The following is a 27,335-nucleotide window of genomic DNA, read 5'->3' on the forward strand; positions in this document are numbered from 1 at the left end:
GAGGGAGGGAGGGAGGGAGGGAAGGAGGAAAAGAAAAAAGGAAAGGAGGGAGGGAGGGAGGGAAAAAGAGAGTGTTCATCAAGAGGTCATTCTGGAAGAACGAAGAAGTGAGTAATAGCCCAGGAGACAGAATCTGCATATATATCCATCCAGGAACTAGAATATGAATTTAAGAAGATCCTATGATTCAATATTCACACACACACACACACTGCAGAAGATTTGAACATACACTTCATAAAATTACACTCTAAGTCCAGGCTATCAACAAATGAGCATCGACTGGGTTAAGCATTACTACTCTTCTTTCCCACAGTTCTGGAGTCTAGAAACACAAAGTCAAGTCTAGAAGATGTCAAGGCTTCTGAAGATCCACTTTTTGGGTCATATCCATCCTCTTCCACACCCTCATGTGATAGATAAAGACACACTAATTCCATCAGGAGGGAACCACTCATGTGATCTAGTCACCTCCCAAATACCAGACCTATTAACACTGTTATCTCAAGATCTAGGATTGCAACTTATGAATGTGGGGGAGGGGATACAGACATTTGGTCCATCATAGCAACCAATAAGCACATAAAGGAATAGTCAATATTGTTAGTCATCAAGAAGTTGGAGGTTCCTAAAGCCAGAGTTCTTGGCTCTTTACCTCTGGAAATGTCTGCCAATGCCACAGAAGAAACATCATTCTCGGGATCACTGTGTGATCTTCTACTAACAGCAGACTACACCGTGTATTCCATGACACTCACTAACTTTCACAGGTCCAACTCCCAGAGTACCTGGTCTAAGTTCTTCCATATCAATTGTCCATCTTATTTCCAGCCCACCTTAGTTAACCGGTGTGCCCCAGACACCTACTGTGCAAAGTGGAGTGAAGTTCTGAGTGAACATAACCTGGCCCCTGACTTCACAGCTTTCTCAACCTGATATAGAAGTGAGTTCTTGCCTCAAGTTGTTCTTGGAAGAGTGTCTGTCCACTGGTGGTGTGTAGGAGGGTTCAGTTGGCTCATAAGAGATGCCACTTTAAACAGGAAGTCTAGATCCCATGGCTGGACCATCTGAACTGACACTCGTGATACTCCCAGAAGACCTTCAGAAACCAAAAGCCTCTGGAAGTCCTGTGGATGATGCCTGAAGCACCACTCTCTTGATCACAGCCTGAGGCATTAGGTACTGATGCCATGAGGGCTCATGGCTCCGACTCTTTGCCTAGGAATGCCCAGAAGTGCCACACATAGGGAATCATGAAGGATATAACACGTAGGGTCATCAGTCTAGAGACATCCATTCAGACATTCACTCAGGACACCACACACAGAGATAACAAAGTGACATCCACCCAGGACACCCAAGAAAGTCAGCATGGGTAAGGCACCAGCAGACCTGGAAGAGAACTTCTGCCTCATCCAGCTCACCTGGCTGCTTTTCAGTTTTCTCCAGATGACTCACTTGCAACTCGCTGTATAGCAGGAAGACAGCCAAGAGAGCAAGTGCACCAGTGAGAGAAGAGCCTGCTAGACGGCAAGTGTAATTAACAGAAACTTCTGAACTTTCCAATTAGCTCAGTCTGTGAGGAGCAGGCTGAGCTCTCTGGGGTACTAGAGTGTAATTTGAAGGAATCTGCGTTTGTTTGGGCAAAGATTTCTGGAGATTACACCATAGTAGAGTCCACCAGACACCACCACAGACAAGACCAAAGCCCTGAAGAAACCACCTGGCTCTGGGTGGCCACTGAACCCTATGGTCTCTCTCTCAGTCCAAGATATGTTCACTCCCAGACTGCACATATGGGGCCTTAGGATGTGTATCATTCTTGTGAAGAGGCAGGCTCTGCCTTCCAAAGACCCAAGGTTCCTTTGGACAAGACACCTCTCTTGTCAGTCTTTAGTAAGTTTATGGTTAAGCTGTTCTGAGTGAAGCTAAGACTCAGTACCATCTGAGGAACAGGTCCTCAGGTGAGAATGGGCAGAGTCACAGATCATCACCCCATTGCTGATAGGAGTAGGCTTTGGACCTCCCAGAAGTCCCCTCACTAGCCTGGGGTTAGTGCTACACGTATACCATCTGCTCTCAAATATAAACACCTATGGCTGGGCTACACTTCAGGCAGCCTAAAGAAGCATGTATGTCTGTGTATCAGGGGGTGTCTACCTCCCACATGCCTCACAAACACCTGCAAGGAAGGCAGGAGGCAGAGCTCCTGAGGTGAGGCTCACATAAGGCTGCTCGCTGGCCTCTCTTCCCCTCCCCAGCTTGGGAGGATACTCCCTAGACTCAAAGGCTCTCTTAGCTACTACTGGGACAGCACTTCTTGGCTTGGGTCTCAGGTCCCAGCAAATACAGTACTCTGATGCTCCAGCCAGTTCTTAAAGATGACACATGTCAAGACTGCTTTGGCTAGCAAGATCCACCACAGACACTTGTGCCAGGTATCTATACTTCTGATGGTCCAGGGGGCCAGAATCCGAGCCCAGGAACCCCAGCCTAACCCTGGCCTGCAAACCCTGGTACAATATAGTAGGCAAGGTTCTCTGAAGACACACTGCCACAGTTCACATGTGCACACTCAGATACTATGAATGCTCACTCTCACACCACCATGCACGTACATGAACACACCTGCCTATACTCCCTTGTGGATTCATTCTCATGCTTACATTACACAAGTGAACGCTTCACCCATGCATGTATTCACACCTTTACATACTCACGCATGCACAGGCTAACCCACAGAACCTCAGTGATAGCCTGGTTCTCTAGAACTCTTCCTCCAATCGAAACAAATATTATAGTTAGCCAATAGGCCAGCAATGACGAGCTGTCTCAGACAGCCCTGGGAGAGCTTATCCTTATCATGGCCCTGTGATCCACATGAGGCCAATGCTTCTTGCGGGCTCTTCAGAACCACCTCTCTCCAGTGTGCTTTTGGCCCAGGATGCCTATGGAGCCTGTGAGCCCTAGCCAGGCTCTGCAATCAATACCTACCTGCCATACTCAGCTACGGCTGCAACCGCACCGGTCCCCAGCAGCTGCAGACGTAGCACATCTCAGGGTTCTCACTTGCCAGCACAGCTGCTCACCAGGATATGTGGCAACTAGCTTGCAAACACAGAGAAGGCTGCTACTGGTGGCAGCGGACAGAGGCCAGATGCTGCCAACACCCCACAGTGCAGGAGGGAGCTTTACCCATGGAGTTACCAAGCCCTGATAACTACAGTGTTGAGACTGGCCCAGCCCAGGTTGAGATGGCCCAGGGACACACTCAGCATGGGAGCCCCATCAACCTGTACATGACACAGAACAAACCCTTGAGTATACTTCAATGCTGCCCAGAGGTCTGTGCCCCAGGAGCCACCTTCTTGAGGACACATGAGATGTACTGTGGACAGTGGTGTTGAAAAGCAAAAGGAAAAGCAGGTGTCACTAGGCAGGAGACTGCAGGTGGAGGCTATTCTCCAGCATTTGGCCTGGGTATGGTGACTGTCCCTGCTGACCTCTGAGATTGCCACTGTGACTTTTTTGGCTGCTAAACTGTTAGCTACTCTCAGGTCATGGAAGGTCTTTGACAACAAGATACCCTTCCAGAGCCCTACTGGTCCCCCTCTGACCCTTTGCTTGGGCCAATGTGACAGAGACAAGGTAAGCTGTCCCCCTGGAAGGAGGTGGACTTGGAATGAGAGACAGAAGAAAATTCTGTGATCCTTGTGAGCAATGACAGAGGGGATTGTCACTGAGGTGTGTCCCACCATCCTGACTATCAGATAAGCCAGGTAACCACCAAGCAGACAAGAGCAGGAAGATGGGGTTACTTCCCTGGGAACACAGGAGAGTCCCCTGGGGACACATCCAGAGCCTGGCTGAGGGTGGTTTTCAGAACACATGAGGAAACAAGGTCGTGCTGTGACATACTCTTCTGAACATGGAGTCAAGAGGACATCCTAAAGGATGGTTCAGGGACATGTGGGAAAGAGAGACCCTGAAGAGCAAGCTGTCAAAGGCCTGGCCCAGCACGAGAATGATGGGAGCCATTGCTTCTGGTGGAGCTGACTCAGGGAGGTGCAGAAGAAGCATTTGGCTTTGGCCATGCTAAGTGTGCGAGGCATTTTCTAAGACATACAGGGAACGACTTGAGGTCAGAAGCTGGGCAGAGCGTGTGGGACGTGGGAGACGGGCCCCAGCTGGGGATGTAAATGTAAAGATGCTGGCATATAGACGACATTTGAAGCCATGAGATCACCATCACATGAGTGGAATGAGAAGAGGGAGGGTGCCCAGCCTGATGGAGCCATGGAGCTGGGGGAGGGGTCAGCCACGAAGGATGAGAAGGGTCCTGGAATGTGCAACGCCAGCCACTGGACAAAAAAGAAGGGGTATCAATCCTCCTGTAGTAAAGGTGGGCGGCACACTGAACATTCTTAGCCTTAGTCACATGGAAGAGACTTGTACAAGACAGCTAAAGAGCTAAGGCACAAGTCCTGTCTTGTACTGTTGGGAAGGTGGGAGGTGCTAAGAAGTGGGGACACAGGATCAAGTAAATCTTCCTTACCATGAGAAACTCAAGACATTGCTTATTCACTCAGTAACCACATGTGGAATGCCACCTGGGTGACCATGTTAAGCTCTACTCTAGGGTCACAAAAAATGCATGATTCACCCTCATGCCCCCTCAGGAGCTTGTGGCATGAGAAGTCACCAACTAAATTTGCATAATCCCCAGATAATAATTCTGTCTTGCAACCCCAGGCATTCCTTTTGAACAACAGGCAGACAGACAGACAGACAGACACACACACACACACACACACACACACACCACCCTATAGCTGGTTCCTTGGACAGCTCATACTTCACCACCACCATCACCTTCACCCCCCAAATTCCTGGATCCAGGGTTCTCTCCAGAGTGCCTACAGATTACCTCCCCTCAGGGGTGGTGATGACTGAGAGTCTAGAGGCATCTCTAACTTCCAGGTACAGTTGTCAGGACAGGGAGAATATAGAGAGACCACTGGGCCTGGACCTTCCTAGAAGTCAGTTCTGGGCCTGCAGCTGAGATCCACTGAAGAATGACCTGATAGGCAGGGGTCACGGAGGCATAAGAAGCACCTGTAAGGAAGAGTTTAGAAAACAGAGATGCCAGATTGGGGTGGGATTTATAGAATTTTGGGTTTGTTTGTTTGTTTGTTTGTTTAGAGGTAGAGCAGCCCAAACTGGCCTTGAACTCATGGCCATCTTCATGACCTAGCTTCCTGAGTGCTGGGATTATAGGCACAAGCCAACAAGCCTGACCACAGGGCTTACTCTTGACCATGCTGAATCTGGGACCTCTTACAGGATATACAGAGAATGATGTCAAATGGAGAATGGACAGTGAAAGACAAGCCCCAGCTGCTGGTGGAGGTCTGAGAACCCTCCCTTGAGCTTCAAGGTGGAGCCTGGAAGCAGGAGCCCTATGCCTCGCTTCATTCCTCATCAGCATGGCTATGAGAGGTACCATACTGTCATGTGCAGCGGGTCTCCTGTTCCATTGAGAAAGGGTTCTGTGGCATCAACACACAAGAATGTGACATGTAGGTCATCTGGTTCCAACTCTTAGTACCCACACAGAGCCATATGGGCATTCCCATTGGTGCCTCTGAGGACAAAGACATGTATGTACATCTTGTTGGATGTCTACGTGGGGATATACTTGCTGGACTATAGGCTCAATACTCTAAGCAGAGTAGTCAGACGTAGCCTGTGGTTGAACAAGGTAGATTTAAGGCTTATTGCCATCTGGGGGAGGGACACACGCCATGGAGAATGTAGGGTGCCTCAGGAGGATGGTGTTAGAAAAGACTGGAGACAGGTTTAGGGCTTTGGGTAGGTGATTGCAGCTTCTACTTCCAAAAGGGTATGAGGTCCCAGGGCTTAGATGTGCTTAGCATATGGGGTAACCTTATGGTTGAGCATGTTTATAATGCTTCCATAGGAACTATGAACCTTCCTGAAACTGCGTCTGGCAAAGCAGCCGCTGTCCCGATGTTAGCCAGGATGATAAGCAGCAGCTCTCGCTCAGGTTAACCCAGACGGGATCTCATGGTTTAGGATGAAACAGGCATGTTTCAGGTGGCATTCAGATGTAAAAGTCTTGTTTTATCCTGGTCCTAGGTATCAGAGTTTCACGGAGTGTTCTGTGGGTCTTTTGTGTGCTACAGAGATTAGCAAAGCCCCACTAAGAGAGTCAGGGCAGCTACCAATGGCAGTGGCTGCTGCCCATCCCACGGGACACACAGAAGTGCAGCTTCAATAGACAGACGCTTTACCAAAGTGAGGCACGAGCCCACACTGGCACAAAGAGTCTGCAGTGAGAGAACAGAAAGCAGGATGAGCCGAAAAGGTGAGGCAATGGGAAGAGCTGGGTCATAAGCAGGCAATACAACCAGGCTTGGGTTTTAAATCCCCCTAGAAGCAAGGAGCACACCCAGTACATCGATCGCAGCTTCTACAACATCCCTCTAAAAACAGAAGCCCGTGTTCCTTGGAGACTTGGCTGACCCTAGGGCTGGGTCAGGAAACATGCAGGCTAGGCCTGGAATTGTGTGTGCCAGGATGTAAGAACATTTTCAACAAAAAGCTGCCACAAATGTTGATGAGGCATGCCAACGGAGCCAGGGGAGCAATGCAAACAGCAGACTAGGTAGAACTGGATCACATCCCATACCATGAAACAAATGTCTGCAAGTACAACGTAATGCAAGTGGCTGAACAGCCAAATAATGGAAGAAGAGACAAATCATCTATGCAGAAACAGGAGTCCTCTCAAGAAGGAGACTGTGAGCCTCTCTGTACAAAACCCTCACGGCTCACCTGCTTGTGCACGCTCAGATGTGCTCTCTGTCTCTCGGTATTTCTCTGTCTCTCTGTATTTCTCTGTCTCTCTCTGTTTCTCTCCCCCCCTACACACACACACACACACACACACACACACACACACACACAGAGAGAGAGAGAGAGAGAGAGAGAGAGAGAGAACTGCTCACTGCTATCCTCGTCAGAGCCAAGACAATGGTTCTTCCTCCTGCCTAATTTTAGGTTTTGAGCCTGCAACCTCCTTCTCTGTCTCAGAAGCCTGGGTCAGGTATTTCATTACAGTGACAAACAGCTGACTCACAGGGCGCCTTAGCTGTGCCATCTAACTGTTGTGACCATGGACGGTGTGGACTGTGTGAGCTCTCATTAAACCACATCAAATGGTCCTTTGCCTCTCAGGTCTTCTTCCCCAAATCCGCAGTCCATGACTAATCCCCAGGGAAAGATGGAATGACTATTGGCTGGGAGGGGATGCTACAGAACATGTGAATTGCCATCAAGAACACAGGACAAGAGATCTTGCCACAACCACGAGAGGCCTAAGGAGACACAACACTGAATCTCATCTGGGGTCCAGGTGGGGTATGGGGAGAGAGGAGACATTAAGGGATGACTAGAGAAATCTGAATACGGCAGAGACACAGTTCACCAATGGTGTGTCCCTACTGTGTCACTGGATCTGACGTACCCTCCATTTTGTTTAGAAAAGGGTCCTACCATGTAGCTAAGGCTGGCCCTAAACTCACAACCCTCCTGCTTCAGCCTTCCCAGTGCTGAGATTGCAGGTGTGTACCATTACACCAGACTACCAATATACCACATCAACATAAGATCTTAGTAGGAAAGAACACAAGCGTTAGGTGTACAGGACCTCTACTGGCTCCCCGGCTACCCTACAAATCTAAATATTCTAAAATAAATGTATTAGGAGAAAAGTTGCTAAGATGAAACATCCATGTTGTATATGTTAAAGTGTGGGTAACAGAGAAATGACAAACAGGAAAATGGCTGCTGCATGAGTGCTGGTTACATAAGACAACGGATTTCTTAAGTTTTTTTCTTGTCACTCTCATTACATAAGAAAAAGCTATAAATGGGGGGAGATTGTCTGGTGAGTATCTGGCAGTTCGGTAGAGGATCTATATAATTTATCACCCAAACCAGGACACTGTCACAAGGGAAAGGGGACACTATTAATAACCATGCTAGGTCAGCAGCTGGAAGCCAATGTCCCAGGTGACCTTAGGTGCCTGATCACTGTATGGAAGTAGGGCTCTATAGGTCAGCTTCAATGGCCCTGGGAAGCAACATAAGGGTCAACAGGGAGGTCAAGTTAGGCAAAGAAAGGCAGGGGGGTCTTTGGGGTTGGGAAATGGGCTGTGACATAGGAAAATGAGGTCAGGGCCTGGGGCACCTCTGTATTCAGAATAGCTCCTCCTAGATTGCCCCACCCCCACCCCCACCCTTGCCTATTGGTAACTGTACGAAGCCCAGGTTCAGGGTGGCAATCTTTACCCTCTTCTTCCTGGGATAAGTCAAAACTCAGTCACTGAAGGCCCACTCATATTTGCATGCTGTCCCTTCTGAGGTGCTACCTCAGCTCAGGACACCTAGGGTCACCCTCTCAGCAACTGTGCCCTGTGTGTTCAGAATAGCCATCCCATCCATGCACCACCAACCAACTCCTGAGTCACAGCCTCTCTGGCTGGGGACACCCTGGCACTGCTGGAAGGGCCTGAGGAGAGGAGGGACACAAGGAGCCTGGGATCCTGCTGCCTCTCTTAAAGCCACTTGCATCTTCTCTCCTCTTAGTTCCACTTCCCCCTGCTTCCTCTCTCTGCCATTGAGCTTTATAAACCCCTTTTCTGCTTATGGAGCTAAAACATGACCCCAGAGACACAAGAAAGAGAAGGGATTGGTAGTGCAGCCAGGAAAGTATCTGCAGCGAAAGCACGAGGATCTGAGTTTGGATCTCCGACCACACATACAAAGCAAGGCACAGTGCTGTACATGTATAACCTAGCACTTAGCAGGCAGAGTCGGGTGTGTCCCCAAAGCTTGCTGGACAGACAGTCTAGCCAGCTTATGAGTGCTGAGCTGAGCGGGAGAAGCTATCTCAAAAACAAAACAAAACAAAACAAAAAACAAACAAAACAAAAGGAAGCACCTCAGAAGACACTCAACACTGACCTCTGGCCTCCGCAGGCATGTGCACACGTACCCACATGAACACATACGTGCTCTACACACAAACACAAAAATAAACAGGAGGAAAAAGCAAAATAATGAGGCTATAACGAAACTTGTGGACAGACATGGGCAGATCCTACAGAGGTCTCTCAGAACTGAGTCCAAAGTCTAAACAGTTTCCAGAAAAGTTCCCGTAGCCAGATGGAGACAGGGCCACAGCTGAGCAGTGACCCTACACACACACACACACACACACACACACACACACACACACACACACACACTCCTGACTCTTTGGACTCATTTTTCAAACATAGAAAGTCACTTACTTGATAAGTAGACACACACACACACACACACACCTTGCCCCAAAGGCCTTAGTGCCTCAGGTACTGTGTGAGCGCTGGTTTGGGGGGCTCTGGTTGTGCTGAGTAGCCTCTGATGAACAGGCATCCTGCGTGGCTCGGGTCTGTACCACCAGGAGAGGTGTGTGCATCACTGGGAAGGCTCTCTGAAAGGTCACCGTGGGTAGCTGTGCTGACCAAGGCACTTCTGGCCTGTTCCAGCTACTCCCTATCCTGTTCAGCTTTTCCCAACAGCCAGCCTTGATCCATAGCAACCTTAGCCCACCCCCAAGCAGGACCTTAGCCCTGGGAAGTTTCTTTCCTATGTCCATGGGGAACCTGGAAGTAACCTCCACAGCAGATACAGGAGAAGGGATTCTGCCTTCAAGCCTGCTCCTCAGGGAGCCTGCCGCCTTCCATTTCTGCTCTGATATCCCACCTCAGTGATGACAAGAAGGGATAAGCCTGAGACCATGAGGACAACTGAGTTCAAATATGTCCCCCGGTTCTTGGGTGTTTCTTTCAGAAGGCCGAGCCCAACCCCTGACTCTCCTGTGTAGTGTATACTCAGTTCCTTAGTTCCCAGCTTCTAGAGTGATGAGGCTGAGGTGGTGTGACCTCAGAGGGTACCATCCCTGAAAGTTCATTTGGTGGATACTTGAGGCTTAGAAGCACATCCCACAGCCCCTCCGCCTTCAGAGAACAGCACCCCAGGGGACAGATCAAAGTCTCAGAAGATAACTGAGCAACTCTGTTGTGAAGGCCACTCGAGGGGACTGCCGGATGGTGTATCAGTAGGGCACTAGGTCTTGAGGTGACTCATTAAGTAGTCGGATATCCGAACACACTAACAGCAGCAGGAATTCTCATGATCTGACCCCTGAGTGAGGAAGCCACCTTGATGTCTGACCCCAGGAAATCACAAGAAACAATAAAAAATATTTAAGTCACTATATTTTGGGGTACCTTATAAAAAAAAAGACAACCAACATGATGGTCCCCAGAGCATCAAGAGACTCTGCCTTGAGAGACAGTGCCAGCAGATCCTGTCTCGAGCCATGGGGCTTATCATAAGTAGCACCTCCAAGGTTAGATATGGTGACCACAGAACCTAGGGAAAGGTGGAGGTGCCCAGGAAGGAAGATGGCAATCAAGGCTGCCACAAGCCCTTTCCTACCTTTAGGGCCTCACGTCAAAAACAACAACAAAATGCCATACACACAAATACTGTTAAGTACCAGTGACCCCCATAGTGAACTCAGAGGAACTCCATACACTGCTGTGGTCATAAGCTAAGCCTTCCGCATTCGAAGCATGAAGAGTCACATGGTAATTCTGAAAGCCCAGAAACCTTTTCAAAGTCAACTTCTTAAATCGCTGTGAAAAATGGAATGTGCCTGTTCCTATTTTTAATAAATTGGGGGCGACACTGCCTCCCACCTACAGCATCTCCTTGGCTTCAGAACTGAAATAACATCGAGCTAGGGTTTCACACAATCCACACGGGCCAGAGTATGGGAGGAAACGTGCTGGAGACCAGTGCGGACTACCAGGTCACATTTTGAGGAACTGGGATAGGAAGAATTCCTGCCTCAGAGCTGGACCCAAACAAGTTGGCAAGTGTTGGGTCTGAGCCGGGTTCCCAACCGTGCTGACCTGTGTAACCACCTTGGTTCTTTGAAACAACAGATTTCAAGTCAGTGGGAATGACACAGACACTCTGGTTTTCAAAACTAACAAGATTGCATTAATTTCAGTTTGCTCCATATTATCCTAAACTTTGATCACCATAATTATTCAACACGTGGGACGGTGATTAATATCAACAGTTCAATAGGATCTGGAATTACCTGAGAGACAAGCTTCTGGCCTTGTCTATGAGGGAGTTTCTGCCTTTGGTTAACTGAGGTGGGAAAAACCACGGTGACTCTTGGCACTACCATTCCACAGGCTGAGGTCCTTGCACAGCATAAAGAGGAGAAAGCTGGGCACCAGCGTTCATCTCCTCCTGCTTCCTAACTATAGACATGGTATGACCAGCCACCTCACACTCCTGCCGCCATGTCTTTCCTGCTATCATGGACTATGCCTTCAAACTGTGAGCCAGGTAAATGCTTCTTCTTTTTTTTTTTTTTTGGTTTTTTGAGACAGGGTTTCTCTGTGTAGCCCTGGCTGTCCTGGAACTCACTCTGTAGACCAGGCTAGCCTCGAACTCTCGAACTCAGAAATCTGCCTGCCTCTGCCTCCCAAGTGCTGGGATTAAAGGCGTGCGCCACCACCGCCCGGCTAAAAGATTTTATTTATTTATTTTTATGTATATGATGAGTACACTGTAGCTTTTAGATGCACCAGAAGAGGGCATCAGATCTCATTACAGATGGTTGTGAGCCACCATGTGGTTGCTGGGGATTGAACTCAGGACCTTTAGAAGAGCAATCAGTGCTCTTAACCACTGAGCCATCTCTCCAGCCCTCAGGTAAATGCTTCTTAAGTGGTGTTTGTCAGGTGTTCTGTGTGTTACACACACAGAGTCTCTGTCTGATTTGGGTGGGAAGGGAGCACTGGCCCTGACTCCAGCAAGAGCAAGGCACATTGGATCTCTGGGAACAGAATGACACACTCACTCAGGTAGACAGCACCATACCCAATGCAAGGGACACAGCTGAGAAGACCAGGCCCCTGTCATTGCCAGCGTGTTAGCAATAACTCACTGCAGCGGAGCTTGTGGCACAGACGAAAGCAAACAAGAGGTAAGAGGTAGATAGTACCTGAGGTGCAATACCCAGCACACGAAACAGCTCATCATAGTGCAAAGGAGAAGTCGAGTTAGAGTGGAAGAATGGCGCTGGTGGAGGCCCCAGCCCTTTGGCTAAAATGAACCACAAAAGCAACTGAGACCACAGAGCCTCAGCCCTCAGCATCAGGACCACTGGCAGTATGGACAGCCCTCTCAGCACCCACAGGTATGGAAGCTGATGGGAACACACATCCTTCCTGTAGCTACATCTGCAAAACAAAGACACAGTGATCAATAGGATAGCCATCCCTCAGTAGCCATGCCTAGAGGCAAACTGTTGAGTTGCCCAGCAAATGGCACAGTGTGCCAGCCAAGTTTTGGTAACACACAGAAAAGATCTGCCTAAGCGCCTGGAAGAGGAAGCAACACATAGCACAGTGACTACAGGGTTCTAGTGACAGTTGGAGCAAGTGGCAGGCAGCAAAATTATAAGTGACAACAGCCTCAGCTACAGGTGAGTCTTCTGTCAAGCCAGCAAAGCCAGGCAGACATCCACCTCACCATTCATAGCTCATCAGGGCTCAAGGTACGGAGGTCTTACCAGCTTCCTGCCAACACACCTACTATATACTCATTGTATACTCAAAGTTCTTGCTATTTGAATTTCGTCCATGGACCAGTAACATTTCATGGGAGCTGGCTGGAAATAAACCTGCTAGACTTCTAGACCCTCTTGAACCAGAATCTATGTCTTCAAGTCCCTTCCCCGGGGGCACAGAGGCACTCATGACACTTTGGGAGTCTATGTGAGCTATTTCAATCCAACTATTTGGAAAGAATGCTTTCACACAGCTTGGCCTCCGTCGGACCCCCCTCAGCATGTCTGTGGTCCTCACCAGCAGAGAGAAGCTCTGAACAAAAATGACTTTCAGTGTTATCTGCATTGCTTCTCAACTGAAAACTGGGTGGCTAAATTTTTAAACAAAAAGCTGGCTTATTTTTAGCATTGTAAACTGCACAACCAGATGGATAGACACACAGAGATGACATTTGTTACATAAAGATGCCTGGCGGTAGGTCCCAAGTCCATTCTAGATGGGCCTCATTGGCCAGAAGGAAAAGAAGCACTGGGCTTCACGGCCATTCAAGAATCCTCCTGGATCTATATACTGTACCTGGAACTCGGGAACTCAAGAGCAAACATCCAGAGAGGCAGGGGCACAGGGACCAAGACAGGAACTACTGGCCAGGATCAGATGCCCTCCTTCCAAACCTGCACATACGTCCTACTACCCACACCTGGGGCCATTCAAACAGGGCATACAACCAGGGAAGATTATCATTCTCGGCAGCCAAAGGCTTCCGAATGCCAGAGCCTCTCCGAAGCTGAGAGAGAATCATCAACAACCCAGGCCTGAGCTACATGAGAGTCTTCCTCTCCCTTACCATGGAGCTCGAGGCAAAGGGCTGGGGAGACAGCTCCTCAGTAGAACACTTAGCATTCAAGCATGATGGTCAGTTCAATCCCCTGAACGTACATTCTAGAAGTCAGATGTGATGGCACACACTTGTAATATCAACACTGGGGAAGCAGAGACAGGAGAATCCTAGAGCCTACTTGGCAGGCTGCAGAATAGTGAGAGACTCTGTCTCAAAAAACAAAACAAACAAAAGGTATAGAGTGGCTGAATAGCAATACCCAAGACTGTCCCCTGATCTACACACCACACACACATGCATACACCACACATCCCACACACCATACACATACACCACACACATACCACACACACCACATAATACACACCACACATAACACACACACCACATGTTCACACTACACAGACACCACACACACCACACAGCGCACACATACATGACCACCACAAACACACACCAACACACACACACACCACACACATGCACACATCACACACACACACTATACTACATACACACCACATACATGCATACACCACACACACCCCACACCACATACTATACCACCCCCCATGCCACACACACACACATACTACACATCCACACACACCACATACACATATCACACACACATACCACATATACACACCACACATACACACCACACACATATCACACGTACACACACAACAACAACACACACATGCACACACCACACACATCCCACACATATACCACACACATACCACACACTCAAACATACATACACCCCACACACACACCCCACACACATACCTGACACATACACACACCACACACAACACAATACACACATGCATACATCACACACACACACCCCTCAAGGCCACAGCTGGTTGGACAAAGTCTCTTAGTAAACTGGGCCAAACAACACTTTTGAAACACAGAAGAGCCTGAGTAGGGCCCAGCTGCCTCAGCACCTTACTCTCTGCTTTCTGAGCTCTGAGTAATAACTAATGAAAGAGAGGCAAGTGTCTCTGTATAACTAGAGCCATGGGCTGCAGGAGGCATGACATACCTCCCAGGACACCCAACAAAAGTCACCAGAATGCTACAAAACCTAGCAAGGGTCTCAGCAAAGTCGCCATATTCAAGATGATCAGACTTTGGTTGGCTGGTCTGCTTTCTGATTTTTAAACAGTCTCACTACATAGCCCAGCCTGGTCTCAAACTCATGATCCTCCTGTCTCAGATTATGATCAATGCTTGGCAAATGAATGTTTGAACCAGCTGTCTCTTCAGCCAGCATTAACCAGGTAAAGTGGAACCAGTTAAAAAGGCCTTCGTCACAGCCCAGCAATGAGATTGAAGCAGCATACAAGAAGACTAAAAAATCTGTGTCTACAAATACCTTCAACATGTTCAACCTAAGAAAATGTGGAACTCAGAGAACAAGGTGTTATCATTCTCAGTGGGTGAATTCTCAATATAAAAAGTAAAACTGGGCCAGGGAGATGAGTCAGCAGGTAAAAGCACTGACTACCAAACCTGACAACTTTAGTTTAATCCCTGGAAGCCACATGTCAGAAAGGAACCAACACTCTCAAGTTGTCTTCAGAATTCCACATGTGTGCCACAGTATGACAGCCCCAAGTCTGCTTTCTCTCAGTCTCCATCTCCATCCACGTGATCCAGTCCTGGACACCTGTTGTAACACAGCTGACATTCCTAGAAATTCATCCCAAGGCGACAGGGCCAGAGATGAGCATGCAGACATTCACGGCCATGTAGTTTATATTTCAAAAATGTCCTCCAGTTGGAAATTAAGTAAACAGAGAGCAATTACATCTATACATAGGAAGGAAGGGCGGACTGTTCCTCAGAGTCACAGGGATGTAGACAAGAGATGCCTGAACCTCACCCTCAGCCAGTCTACCTCCACAAGCTGAACCTCAGCTTTTCCAGGAAGGGGCTTGGTGTCCTTCAAGAGTGTCCACTGAATGTGATACACCACCCAGGCAGAGAGCTGCTGACAAGAATCTAGCAGCCAACTGATGCTTCAGACCTCTTCAATGTTGGTGACATGTTGATAGATAAAAAAGCAGGTTACAGCAAAATGGTGTGTAGAAAGTGGCCCCATTTCTGTACAAAAGAAGGGGGGAAGGTGTCTCTACCCAGCTGTAGATGTGACTGTTCCTACGTCCCTGGAAGAAAGCCTGAGGGTTAGCATTCACCTGGGGACCTCACCATGCTGAACATGCATTTTGGCATAAAGTATAACTTCTTTTTCAAATGTATACATTGTAATGCACTTCTGATTAGAAAAAAAATGTTTTTTATTTCTTTTTAAAACAGTGTTTTAAATGTCTGTGTCCCTGTCCTGCACTGTTCTCCCCAACTTACTACCCTGGAAAGACACCCTCACTCATATCCAGGGTCCAGGATGGGAACAAGCCTTCTCAGCTATCAGGTACTGCCTCCTGTTAAGGGGACACCACAGTGGGTCTGAGGTGGCAAGCCCTAGCCCTAGATGAGCCAATGTCTCAGCAGGTTACCACAGTGGGAAGGTGCTGGGAAGCCCTCAGCATCACAGGAGTACCAAGGCAATGATAGGGGGCTCTTCTAGTAGAAGCCAGAGCATAGAGCAAAGGAAACAGAGCCCTTGGTTGAAAAAACGAAGAGCAAGGAATTCTTCTCTTGCCCCAAATATCAGCCGGGGAGGAACAGCACGCTGGGTTCCAGGAGGACTAACAGAAGCACAGGCCATTTAAGATCTTATTTGGCACAACTATACTCTTTAGTTGCAATTTACCTGCTACTTTGTTAAACTGCCCTCTTATTTTCTTCTTTTTTCCCCCCTTTGCTGAGCAAATTTGATATATTAATTAGGTGTTTTAACCTAAAAAAAATTCATCAGAAGGTCTCACATTACCATGGCAACTGTACAGTTCCAGTACATGCAAGTCACCAGCACAGCACGGCTGCCTATTAGGCCCCACTACATCAGGAAAAGGGGGTGACTTGTGCCCCCTGAAACACAGGAGTCCAAGCCCTATTCCCTCTCTGAAGGGTGTTCTTCTGCCTCAACTGCACTCATTCTACGTAAATGAATCCTAACAGCTTCATTCAAGGCACTGAATGGAAGGAAACACTACACCATGACTCTGTGCCCTGCTAATGACACAGACAAGAGGAACAGAGTGGTTACCCACCCAAAGAGCATTCTCAGCTGCAGGCCCAGGACCCTATTTGGTCACTGAAACCCATCAAAACCTAGTTAAGTGCTCGAGGTATGTCAACCCAGGGTCACATAGCCAAGGATAAGCACTGCCTGTGACATCATACAAAACAAGGCCTGGAGAGCTACGTCAGCAGCTCACCTCATGTAAGCCCAGAACAGTTAGTACCCTCTGTCATTTTACTATAGCAAGTAAGGAGGTATGTTCTCAAGTGACAGAGAGCACCACAGCTGACCTTGCTCCCATGGCCCTCGGCTAACCCTTGAGTTCTGAGGCAGCACACCCTGAAGAAGAAAGATGTGGACTTAGACCAACACTCACAGCCCCTGCGCTACATCACTTTCTGTTTCCACCCCGCTGCCTTGGAGACATGATTCAGAGACATGGAAGGGTGGCCAGCCCTTAGCTGGCACCAGCAAGTACTGAAAGCAAATGTGTTTCCCAGACCTCTTATCTTTTAGCTAGAAACCCAATACAAACCAATTTATTGTTCTCCTCCTTCTTTCAACCAGGTAGTTTTATTGGTATGTTGGTTGGTTGGCTGGTTGTTTTTTAACTCTGAGTACTTATGTTGAAAACAAAAGTATAACATGTGAGTCCTGCTGTCCCCAAGTTCAGAGCACAGTGACCGGGCACCTCAGAGCACAATATGCCTGATGCAGATGGGCCTGAATGCCCCTTCCCTGCTGACCATACTCAGCAGAGGCCTGGAACTCACTGGCCAGGCCTCATCCCCCCCCCCTTTTCAATAGGAATGCCAGCATGTAGCCTCACACGCTCTCCAACACAGGCCTGAGTTCTGATTACTGTAATTTCCTAAATGCTGCTTAAATTATTTATTGAAAATAAGTAGCTTGGGATCCTATGCTGAACTGCGTTCTAAAATTATAAAAAATCCATCATATCTCTGTAGGCTGCCGACAAATGAAAATGCATATTTCAACTATTTTAAGAAAATGTCAAAAAAAATCAAATGTGTCATGGCTGTACCATTTAAAATTATTCGCATGGCATCTGAAGGGAAAGGCTATATGTTACATGAGAATCCATTCCAACTCCTCCAAAGCTGCATACAGCAGGGGCTAAGTCAAAGGTCCTTGTACCCAGCACAGCTCCAGCTGCTGTGCTTTCAGGGCCAGATGTCTGGCACCTCCCATCCCCAGTTCGCTACCAGACTGCCCTGCTGCTATTCAAGAGACACAGGTCCCACAGGTCAACAGCTATCACTGCAGAAAGATTTCACAGAACACGAGTTCCCCGAGGGCGGGTCTTTGCACAAAGGCAAGGATGGATGGTGCAGCATAATCTGGCGTAGGTTCTGGTTTGCAGGGTGGAACACCTCAAACTGAAGGGCCCAGGCCCCTGTGCCACCTGTAGGGCCATCACCTCACTTCACAAAGTGCACATCAAGCAGGAATCTCCTGGAATTAAAAGTAATCACGCAGCCTGCACATCACCCATAAAGGAAAATGAAAACATGCGGTGCGCATTAGTGGGCGGTGTCGCGCCTGAGCCCGGAGCCTTCACCATCACCACTCTCACCTCGAAAGGCGGGCCAGAGCCTCATCTGCCCGCTGCGCTGTCACTGGAAACAGGACGCGCCACGGGGACTTCAGTCGTGGTCCAATAGTTTCCCTGGAAACGCAGACGCCCCAAGAAGCGGTCCCACCCAGGTGGCGACTGCGTCCCAACGCAGATAAATGCCACCCCCGCGTCTGCCCTGAGACAGCGCACGAGGTCTCCAGAGGCCCGGGTACCCGGCTGTCCCCGGGAGTCCTCAGTGGGCGGTTTCACTCACCGTCCTCCTTGTCATCAAACACCGGCCTCCGCGCGCTGGCTGCCGATATGGAGGACATAGACATCCTCTTCTTCCACTTGCTCCACTGAAACAGGGGGCGCGGCTGCGCGCGGGCATCGCCGGCGTCCCGGGCCCGGGGCTGGCTGGATGCCGGCGGCGGCAGGGCGGGGGACACATCGGAGCCCGCAGGGCGCGCACGACCGGGAGGCGGCGAACCGGGGGGCGCCGCGGCGCTGCTGCCCCTTCTCTCCGCGCCGCTCCTCATCGCCAGGCCTGGATATGCTCAGCGGCCACAGCCCGGAACATGGCCCGCGCCCGACCCTGCGAGAGCAGAGCACTAAGGGCCGACAGCGTCGGCCGTGTTTCTAGTATCGGCTCTGACTCGCTGGGGCAGTCGACCCGCCCGCCGATTGCGAGCAGCGGGGCGGGACCGGAGGGGTGGACTCAGGGTGGAGTCCGGAACCGGGGCGGGGCCAGGGCGGGGCTGGTATTAGATTCCGTGCGCTGCACGCAGCGTGGGCTACCCGCGGAGAAGGGTCTAGTTCTCGTAGGCTCGACCCTCGCACCGAAAAGGCAGCGGAGATAAAAGCAAGAGAGGACAGATGCTAGTCGTCTTCCTCCTATCTTGAAGTACCCAAGAGACCAGAAATGGGGACTTTTTCCTTCACAGGGCGGCGGAGACCTTTGGGGGCCCTGCAGGAATGCTGTGACTGACGAGCAATCGGGAATCCCCCTGGGCCTTCCATCCTCCGCTGTCTTCATAGAAAAAGTCGATTGGAGATTTCTGCTACTCGATCCTTAGAAATCTCAAACTTTAGGCCGCGGCTTTGCGCTGTGCGTGTAATGGGGGTCGAGAAGTATCTAAGCTGCCGTGTGGTGGCAGCAGGGTGCTATCCCGCTCTGAGGCCACAGGCGGCGCAGGATCTCGACGCCTGAGGAGGATGGGAGTAGGGCGGAGTCTGGCACGCAAGCCCCGCCCAGAACGGACATAAGGACCCTTAGCTGCAAAGAGGGCACATACGTACAGATGCGCGTGTCCAAAACCTTGGTTGTGCTTTACCCTAGTCTAGCTCCTCTGACCTCTCTTTGTATAGCTTATTGGGCAGCGAATAGAGTCCCCTAGTACAGGTTTGCAGCAAATACCTGGTGAGGGACACAAGTCATCTAGGGTCCTGTGTCCTCACTAGGGTCTTCACTGCTCAATTGGGAAGCCTGGAGTGCAGCTTAGCCTTTCTGTCTCAGTCCTGCTCCTTCACAAGGCCGGGGTGCTTGGCCTTCCAGTATCTAAGGCCTTGATCCTGGGAACCTTTTTTGATTTTCTCAGTGGTCTGACTTTTGGAAGTCTCTGCCTGCCTGCTTAAGTCCTGCCCTAAAACCTAGTCACAAAGATAGCCCTCCTCTCCACCACTGGACGACCTGGAGTGACCCTCCTTCTGTCCCTATGTTGATTGCGAGTGATCACAAGGCAGCAGGTTCCTCCCTCACATAATTTCTACAGCAGCCATCACCCACCACAGGTTCACCCATCCCTACTGCCCTAGGAATTCAGTAAGGCCCCCAACCTGCTTGGCTGGAAAAAGCTAAGTACAGGTGACCTAGGTCTTCCCTGGGCCAACATTTTAGAAGCTAGAACTCCACTGTTTTACATCCAATTTTGGCTGTACAAGAGCCCTTTTTTCATGGCCAGATAATGGATGGAGCTATCTGCTGACACAGGACAGAGCACAGGGGGCTTCAACTGTTTAGAGGGTGCGGCGGGATCTGCAGTGTAACATAACTGAAAGTCAGCCTCAATACCACAGGTCTCCTTGGAGTCTCAAGGTAAACTCTCCAAGGCAGAGACAGTGAGATAAGTCCTGGCAGTGGTCTGCAGGTTTCTGCACTGTGCTCCATTATGACCCCGTAGGCCTACTGACACCTGCTGCATGGCTTGCTCAGAGGAGGTCCTAGGCTTCCATTGTGTGGGAGAGAGAGAAGGCTAGCCAACCCACCCTTGCACATCAGAGTTCCCCAAGGGCCTTGACCCAAGTAGTGGCAACCTTTCCCTTCCAGACCTCTAAAAATGTCAGGAAATAAATAAAATGCAGAGTTATATCCTTCCTCCTCACCCACCCCTGCTTCCTGAGAATGGTACAGGGAACAGAAGGAAGAAGAGAATGTCATAGACAAGAAAATGATGGGAGAGGGGCTGGGAGGATAGCTTGGTTGGTAAAGTGCTTACCTGACACATAAACACGAGTTCCATTCCCAGCACTCACAGAAAAACCAGTCATGGCCGGATGAGCCTGCAGTCCTAGCTTAGGAAGATAAGGACAGGAAGATTCCTGCCTGGACTTGCTGGCCAACCAGTCTAGCTGAATAAGTGAGTTCCTGGATTAGTGAAAGACCTTGTCTCAAAAAATAAGTACAGAGTGAATTAGAAGAGGCAGCAACATTGATACCACTGATTGTCCAGGTATTAAATGGTTAATGTTAAACGCCAACTTGATTGGGTTGAGAAATATCCAATTGGTGTTTCTGGAGAGGATTGGCATTCGGGAAAGGTCAATCCCAAACGTGGGCCACACCGACCCATAGGATGAAGTCCTGGGTGGCATAATGGGGGCAGAGGAAGAAGCTGTCAGCACAGACATGCTTTCCCTGCTCCCTGTTCACGGGTGAGCAGCTTTGCTCACTACTGTCCTACTTTCAGTCTGGTGTTGTGGTAAGACACTGACCAAAAGCAACTTAGGAGAGGAACAGGATTCTTCCAGTTTACAGACCACAGTCCATCCTCTGGGGAATTCAGGGCAGGAACTTGAAGCAGAAAGCACTGGGGAATGCTGCGTGCTTCACGCACAGGCGCATGCTTACCTGGCTTTCTTATATAGCTTAGGACCACCGTCTAGTGTCCTCCTGTATCAGTTAACAATCAAGACAAACCTCTACACACATGCCTGCAAGCTAGTGTAATCCGGGCAATCCCTCGACTCAGGTTCACTTCTCATGGACTGTCAAGTTTAGAGCTAACGATAACTAGTACATTCAGGTATTTGTCACAGAGATAAAACGTCTGACTGAAAACTGGGAGAGCCTTCCTTCCAGCCGTAGATCATAGTCTAGAGATCCAGAGGTCAGACAGTAAGAGCCAGGCTAATGAAGAGCTCGTAACTGGAACAAAGACAGGAACGGCTATACCCAGATGCATGCTGCATCTAGCTCCCCACCAATGAGTCTGGAGTCTGAGCCAACCATGATTAAAGGGGCGCTAGAAGACTAGTAGGGGGTTCCCAAGCTCCCCAGTATTTTCAAGAGTCTCGACATAAACACTAAGTCCCAAATCATACCTGGGTATTTTCAGCTCAGTCCCGAATCTCCTCATCTAAATCAGGCGCATACCCCTCCCCTCCATCCCCACACATTTCCACTTTCAGCAGTTTCTGTCATACTGGGTAAACTGCTGTCCAAAAAACGTTAGCTACAGAGGCTGAGAAGATAATTCAGTCAGTAACACGCTCACAGCACAAGCCTGAGGACCTAAGCTAAATCTCCAGCATTTATGTCAAAGGCAAAGGGGGATGCTACACAGTAGCAATGCCAGCACTGAGGGGACGGGACAGGCTAGGGCTCAGCAAGCCTAGCTCAACCATTTCTTCACTGGAAGCCACCATCCATTATTAGAATCACTGGGTAGGTGCTCACAATTAAGTAACCCTGACTTTACTTACACTGGCTCCAAAGAGAAACAATGACACTAAGGATGTGGACATGTGCCCAAGAGGAAGTATGAAGTCCTTCCTAGAAGTAAAGGAGGGAAAATGCTCCCCATTACAAAGGAAATAAACAATCCTGTATTGAGATTGCTAAGATTGGTGGTTAAGAATAAATTTTGTCTATGAAATTATGAAGAAATACATGCTGGTTTTGCTGTCTCACGAAATGGCTAAACTTATACCACCGTGTTTGACAAGATGGGAAAGCCTCTGTGTGTGTGTGTGTGTGTGTGTGTGTGTGTGTGTTCTCACATGCTCAACACATGCACATGTATGTGCTACCCTTTGTTTAAGGCTCTTCTGGGGCTCTTGGATATACTCAAAACCTCTCTCCACTTGCAGTCCCAGCAGCTAGAAAACAGGCTATCTGCTTCCAGGCTGTAAGACAAGTATAAGACAGAAACTTCCATCCTGAGGAAAGAAATATGAGGTAAAGGAATCGCTAGGACCAAGCAAGATGAAACCTAGTAGAAAAAGCACAGGCCTCCCAAGACTCCTCTGAACTCCATGCTCCATTATCCTGGCCTGGAGAGACCCCTAACCGCTCTGGGTGATCCAGAGGTCCTTTTTCTGTCTCGAAGCATAGCACACATTTCAGTGTAACAATCCCAGCCTGTCTTCTGCTTGCAGAGTTGTGGAAGTCTAGCATCTTTCCCTCTCTCTGTCCCAAATCTGTCCATCCCAGCCCCAACTGGCAGCATTTCTGCTGACAGAACATTCTTTAAGGTCTCGAGAATCTCCTAGTTCTATCAGAAGAGTGCTCTGGACACCCATCTCCACTCCTCATTCAGTTTTATCACCTCAGCAACCATCTAGATGCATTTTTCCCCCAGTGGATTTCCTAATTTGAGCAACTTTTGTGACCTGGATAGGCCAGGAGGCTCCCAAGTGATAAAGTGCTAACTTGCTTCACTTAACAGAGCTTGTTTGTCTCTTTCTTTTCTTCCCTCCACTTTTACAAAGGTTCAGCACCTTTTATACTGTACTTGAAAATCTCACCTTTTACATCCAAGGTTCTCACTCCACATTAGACTTTTCACCCAATAGCAGAACACTATTCCTTCCTGGTCTCTGCTGCATTACCATGGGGAAGCATTTCCTCCAATTTCTAGGAATGTTCTCACCTGTCCTTCCATCCCAAAACCCTTCCTAGGCCACATCTCTAACCATCTCTTTAAGAACATTATACAAGCCCCTTCTAGATTATCAAGGACCACTTGCTGTGCTTAAAGTCAGCCACACCCACAAAATGCCTTTCCAGCCACTCCTACATTATGGTTGTATTAAGCTACTTCCAGACAAGTGGGCATATGCATCTAGCCCCTGCCCACTAAAGGATCAACTCTGTGGGGGAATAGAGAATATCTTAAAGCTCACATAGGGCCATTGGGTGGACAAGGGCGAGACAAGAATGTCACTCAACAATGTATGGATGTCTTAATAAATAGACACAATTTTAGTTCTCAGTTGAAAAGAAGATAATAAATAAATGTGAAGAAGATATTATACACTTAAAAATCACTCTATAAGCCAATATAGCAGAAGTGGGAAATTACAAGCAAGGGAGAAAAAAATGAGTAGGGAGAAAGGAGGAAGAAGAGGAACTTCAAACAAAGAAGAATTTAAACATCATGTGAATGAAAGGATAGGGAAAGGGCTGGAGAGATGGCTCAGCAGTTAAAAGCACTTGACTGCTCTTCCAGAGGTCCTGAGTTCAATTCCCAGCAACCATATGGTGGCTTACAACCATCTGTAATAGGATCCGATATCCTCTTCTGGTGTTTCTGAAGGACAGCTACAGTCTAAAGACAAGGTACAGTGTGCTCATATTCATAAAATAAATTTTAAAAAGGATAGAGAAAGAGAACCTGTCATAAATCTATGAAGCAGAATATTACAAGTGGTATCAAAATAAACAAACAAAATCATTGGTCTTTTTAAGAAACCTCAAAGGGTGGGCAGGATGCCTCAGCTGGTAAAAGTGCTTGACCTTTGTGGTGGTTTTAATACGCTTGGCCCAGAGAGTGGCACTATTTGGAGTTGTGGCCTTGTTGGAGTAGGTGTGCCCTCCTTGTTGGAGGAAGTGTGTCTTTAAGACCCTCATCCTAGCTGCCTGGAAGCCAGTCTTCTCCTGTTTGCCTTCAGAACAAGATGCAGAGTTCTCAGCTCCTCCTGTATCATCTAGATGCTGCCATGCTCCCACCTTGATGGTATGAACTGAGCCTCTGAACCTGTAAACCAGTCCTAATTAAATGTTGTTCCTATAAGAGCTGCCCTTGGTCATGGTTTCTGTTCATAGCTGTAGAATCCTAACTAAGACAATATTCAAGCCTGATGACCTGACCTTGATTCCAGAACCCACAGTGGAAGGGGAAGCTGACTCTCAAAAGCTGTCCTCTTAGCAGTATATATGCACCAAGACAGGCATGCACGAGTGTGTGTGTGTGTGTGTGTGTGTGTGCGCACACACACACACAAAAGAGAGAGAGAGACAGAGACAGAGAGACAGAGACAGAGACTGAAACCAACAAAGACTGAAGCAAAGAGACGAAAAGATCTAAAAAATAAATCAATAAAATTAAGAACTTTAGCCTTGCGGGATAAGAAGGAAATTTTCCATGTCAGAAACGAAGAAAGGGTCAGCAGAAGAAACCCTGAAGGAGACACATTAAAGAAATATTATGAAAGTTTCCCTCCAATACATTCCTCAACTCAGGTGATAAATGGAGAAATTATTTGAAAACCGTAGTTATCACACAGTTGTCAGAATAGGAAGTAGAGCAGGCCCACATTACTGAGTGTGAACGTTCCCAAAGGGTCAGGTATTGAAAGCTTGGTCCAACGTTGGCGGATCACAGGGATTCTCATGTTGTCTGTGGGTGAATCACCTGAGTCCAGCGTGGATGGACCATGAGGGCCTATTAGAGGAAGATGATCACAGAACTTCTCCAGGTGTGTTGTCCAGACCCTTCCTGCATGTCTTTCTGCTTTCTGGCCATGAGGTGAGACACTTTGCTGTACCACACACTCGTTATCTGCTCCTCTGGCTGAAGCAACGGAGCCAGCCAGCCAGCTCGCCTTTTTTTTTCTTCCCTTTCTTGAAACAGAATCTCACACAAGCCTCCAATCTACTACGAGGCTAAGGATAACTTTAAACTCCTGGTCCTCCTGCCTCCATCTCCCAAGTGCTAGGATTACAAGCATGTACCATTATACCTGGTTTTCAGATGATGTTTTCTCAGGTACAGTAACACAACCCATATGTGTAAAAGAAGTGGTGTGATTAAGCTGTGTGTGGTGGTACACACAGCTAGAATTTTACCAGCACTGTAGAAGTAGAGGCATGTGGGTTCAAAGCCACCCTGGTTATGTAACAATACGATTGTAAGCAGTTCAATGTTGAATCTAGCAACCTGAGCTCACTCTCCTGGATCCACATAGGAAAAGAAGAGATCCAACTCCTGCAACTGATTTCCAACTTCCACACATACTGTGGTGCGTATATGCAAGCATTTGCGCACTCACACACACACATTCATAAAAATAGATAAACTAATGTAATGATATTTTTAGAAGAAGCCTCTGTCTCAAAAAAGGGGGGGGAAGAAACAGAAAAAAGCAAAACATGTAATTAAAAACTTCCCCACTGGCCGGACTAGTGGCGCACGCCTTTAATCCCAGCACTTGGGAGGCAAAGGCAGGTGGATTTCTGAGTTCCAGGACAGCCAGGGCTATACAGAGAAACCCTGTCTCAAAAAAACAAAACAAAACAAAACAAAAGCTGGGCGGTGGTGGCACACGCCTTTAATCCCAGCACTTAAGAGGCAGAGGCAGGCGGATTTCTGAGTTCGAGGCCAGCCTGGTCTACAGAGTGAGTCCCAGGACAGCCAGGGCTACACAGAGAAACCCTGTCTCGAAAAAAAAAAAAAAAAACTTCCCCACAAAGAAGACTGAAGTTGGCTGAGGCTGTGAGCACCCATACAAGAGCAACACATAAACCCTCACACAGATAACTCAAAGGGAAGCAGAGGCCAAACTGAACCCCAACACTTGCAAAACTAGAAGAATGCTCTAATTTCGGGGCCAACAGAAGATAACTATGTTACAGATATGAAGCAAAAACATCATCCGTTTTAAAAAAAAAAACATAAGTTGATCCTCGTAAAAATTTTGGCGCTGCAGAGAGTATCACTGACAATAAAAAAACAGACTGGGCCAAGGCAGTGGGTGAGGTCAATAGCAAATCCTATATCTAGAACCAGACTTGTACCCAGAGCTCATAAAGGACTCTCTCACCCAATTACAGAAAAACAACTCAATTACAAAGTAGATAGAAGACTTGAATAGATGCTGCAGTAAAGGAGTCATACAAACAGCTACCATACCCATAAAACTGTGACCCGCAATCACAAATCTCCAGGCAAGGGAAATCTAAACCACAACCAGGTGCCAATATCCACTCAGAAGAAGGAAGAGGCGGTAATAAAAGAAACAACACCAAGTATTGGAGGTGGCCAGTCTGGAACTCACATTTGGCTCACAGGAATGTAAAGTGGTGCAGCTGCTTTGGAAAACGCCGTCTTAAATTTTTAAGCATACTTACCATGCAACTCAGAAAACGTAGGAATATAAAATGCATGCCAACTCAGAATATGAATATTCATAGCTGCATTATTTCATAATAACCGGAAGCTATAAATAGTCCAAATGTCTGTCCCCCGTTAATGGACACAGACAAGCCTATAATGCCATGACGTGCAACCGAGCAGTGAAGAGCAATGGAACACTGGCATCTGCTGGGGCACAGATGAGCCTCAACAACCATGTACAAAACAAACAGAGCCATGCGAGATCCTACAGATCACAGCATGCCGTCTGTGAGAAATGCCCAGAAGAGCAAAGTATAGAGACGGACAGGAGGTCAGTGCTCACGGCCTGGGCAGGAATGGGGTAGACTGCAGACAGCTTCGGAGTGCTGAGCGCAGGGGCTCTCTG

The 27,335-nt window shown here is 48.3% G+C and overlaps 1 protein-coding gene across 1 annotated transcript in view; it reads right to left on the reverse strand.

Annotated features, from left to right (window-relative positions):
- Stk32c (serine/threonine kinase 32C) overlaps positions 1-19,000 on the reverse strand; it is a 79,503-nt gene extending 60,503 nt beyond the window's left edge. The window contains exon 1 of the mRNA XM_028787149.1: positions 18,589-19,000. Within this exon, the coding sequence (XP_028642982.1) occupies positions 18,589-18,853 (265 nt within the window). The 5' untranslated portion in view covers positions 18,854-19,000. The remainder of the gene's footprint in view (positions 1-18,588) is intronic.
- Between the last annotated feature and the right edge of the window lie 8,335 nt (positions 19,001-27,335).

Source organism: Grammomys surdaster, unplaced genomic scaffold (assembly GCF_004785775.1).
Source record: "Grammomys surdaster isolate TR1022 unplaced genomic scaffold, NIH_TR_1.0 125612, whole genome shotgun sequence".
Taxonomy (NCBI): domain Eukaryota; kingdom Metazoa; phylum Chordata; class Mammalia; order Rodentia; family Muridae; genus Grammomys; species Grammomys surdaster.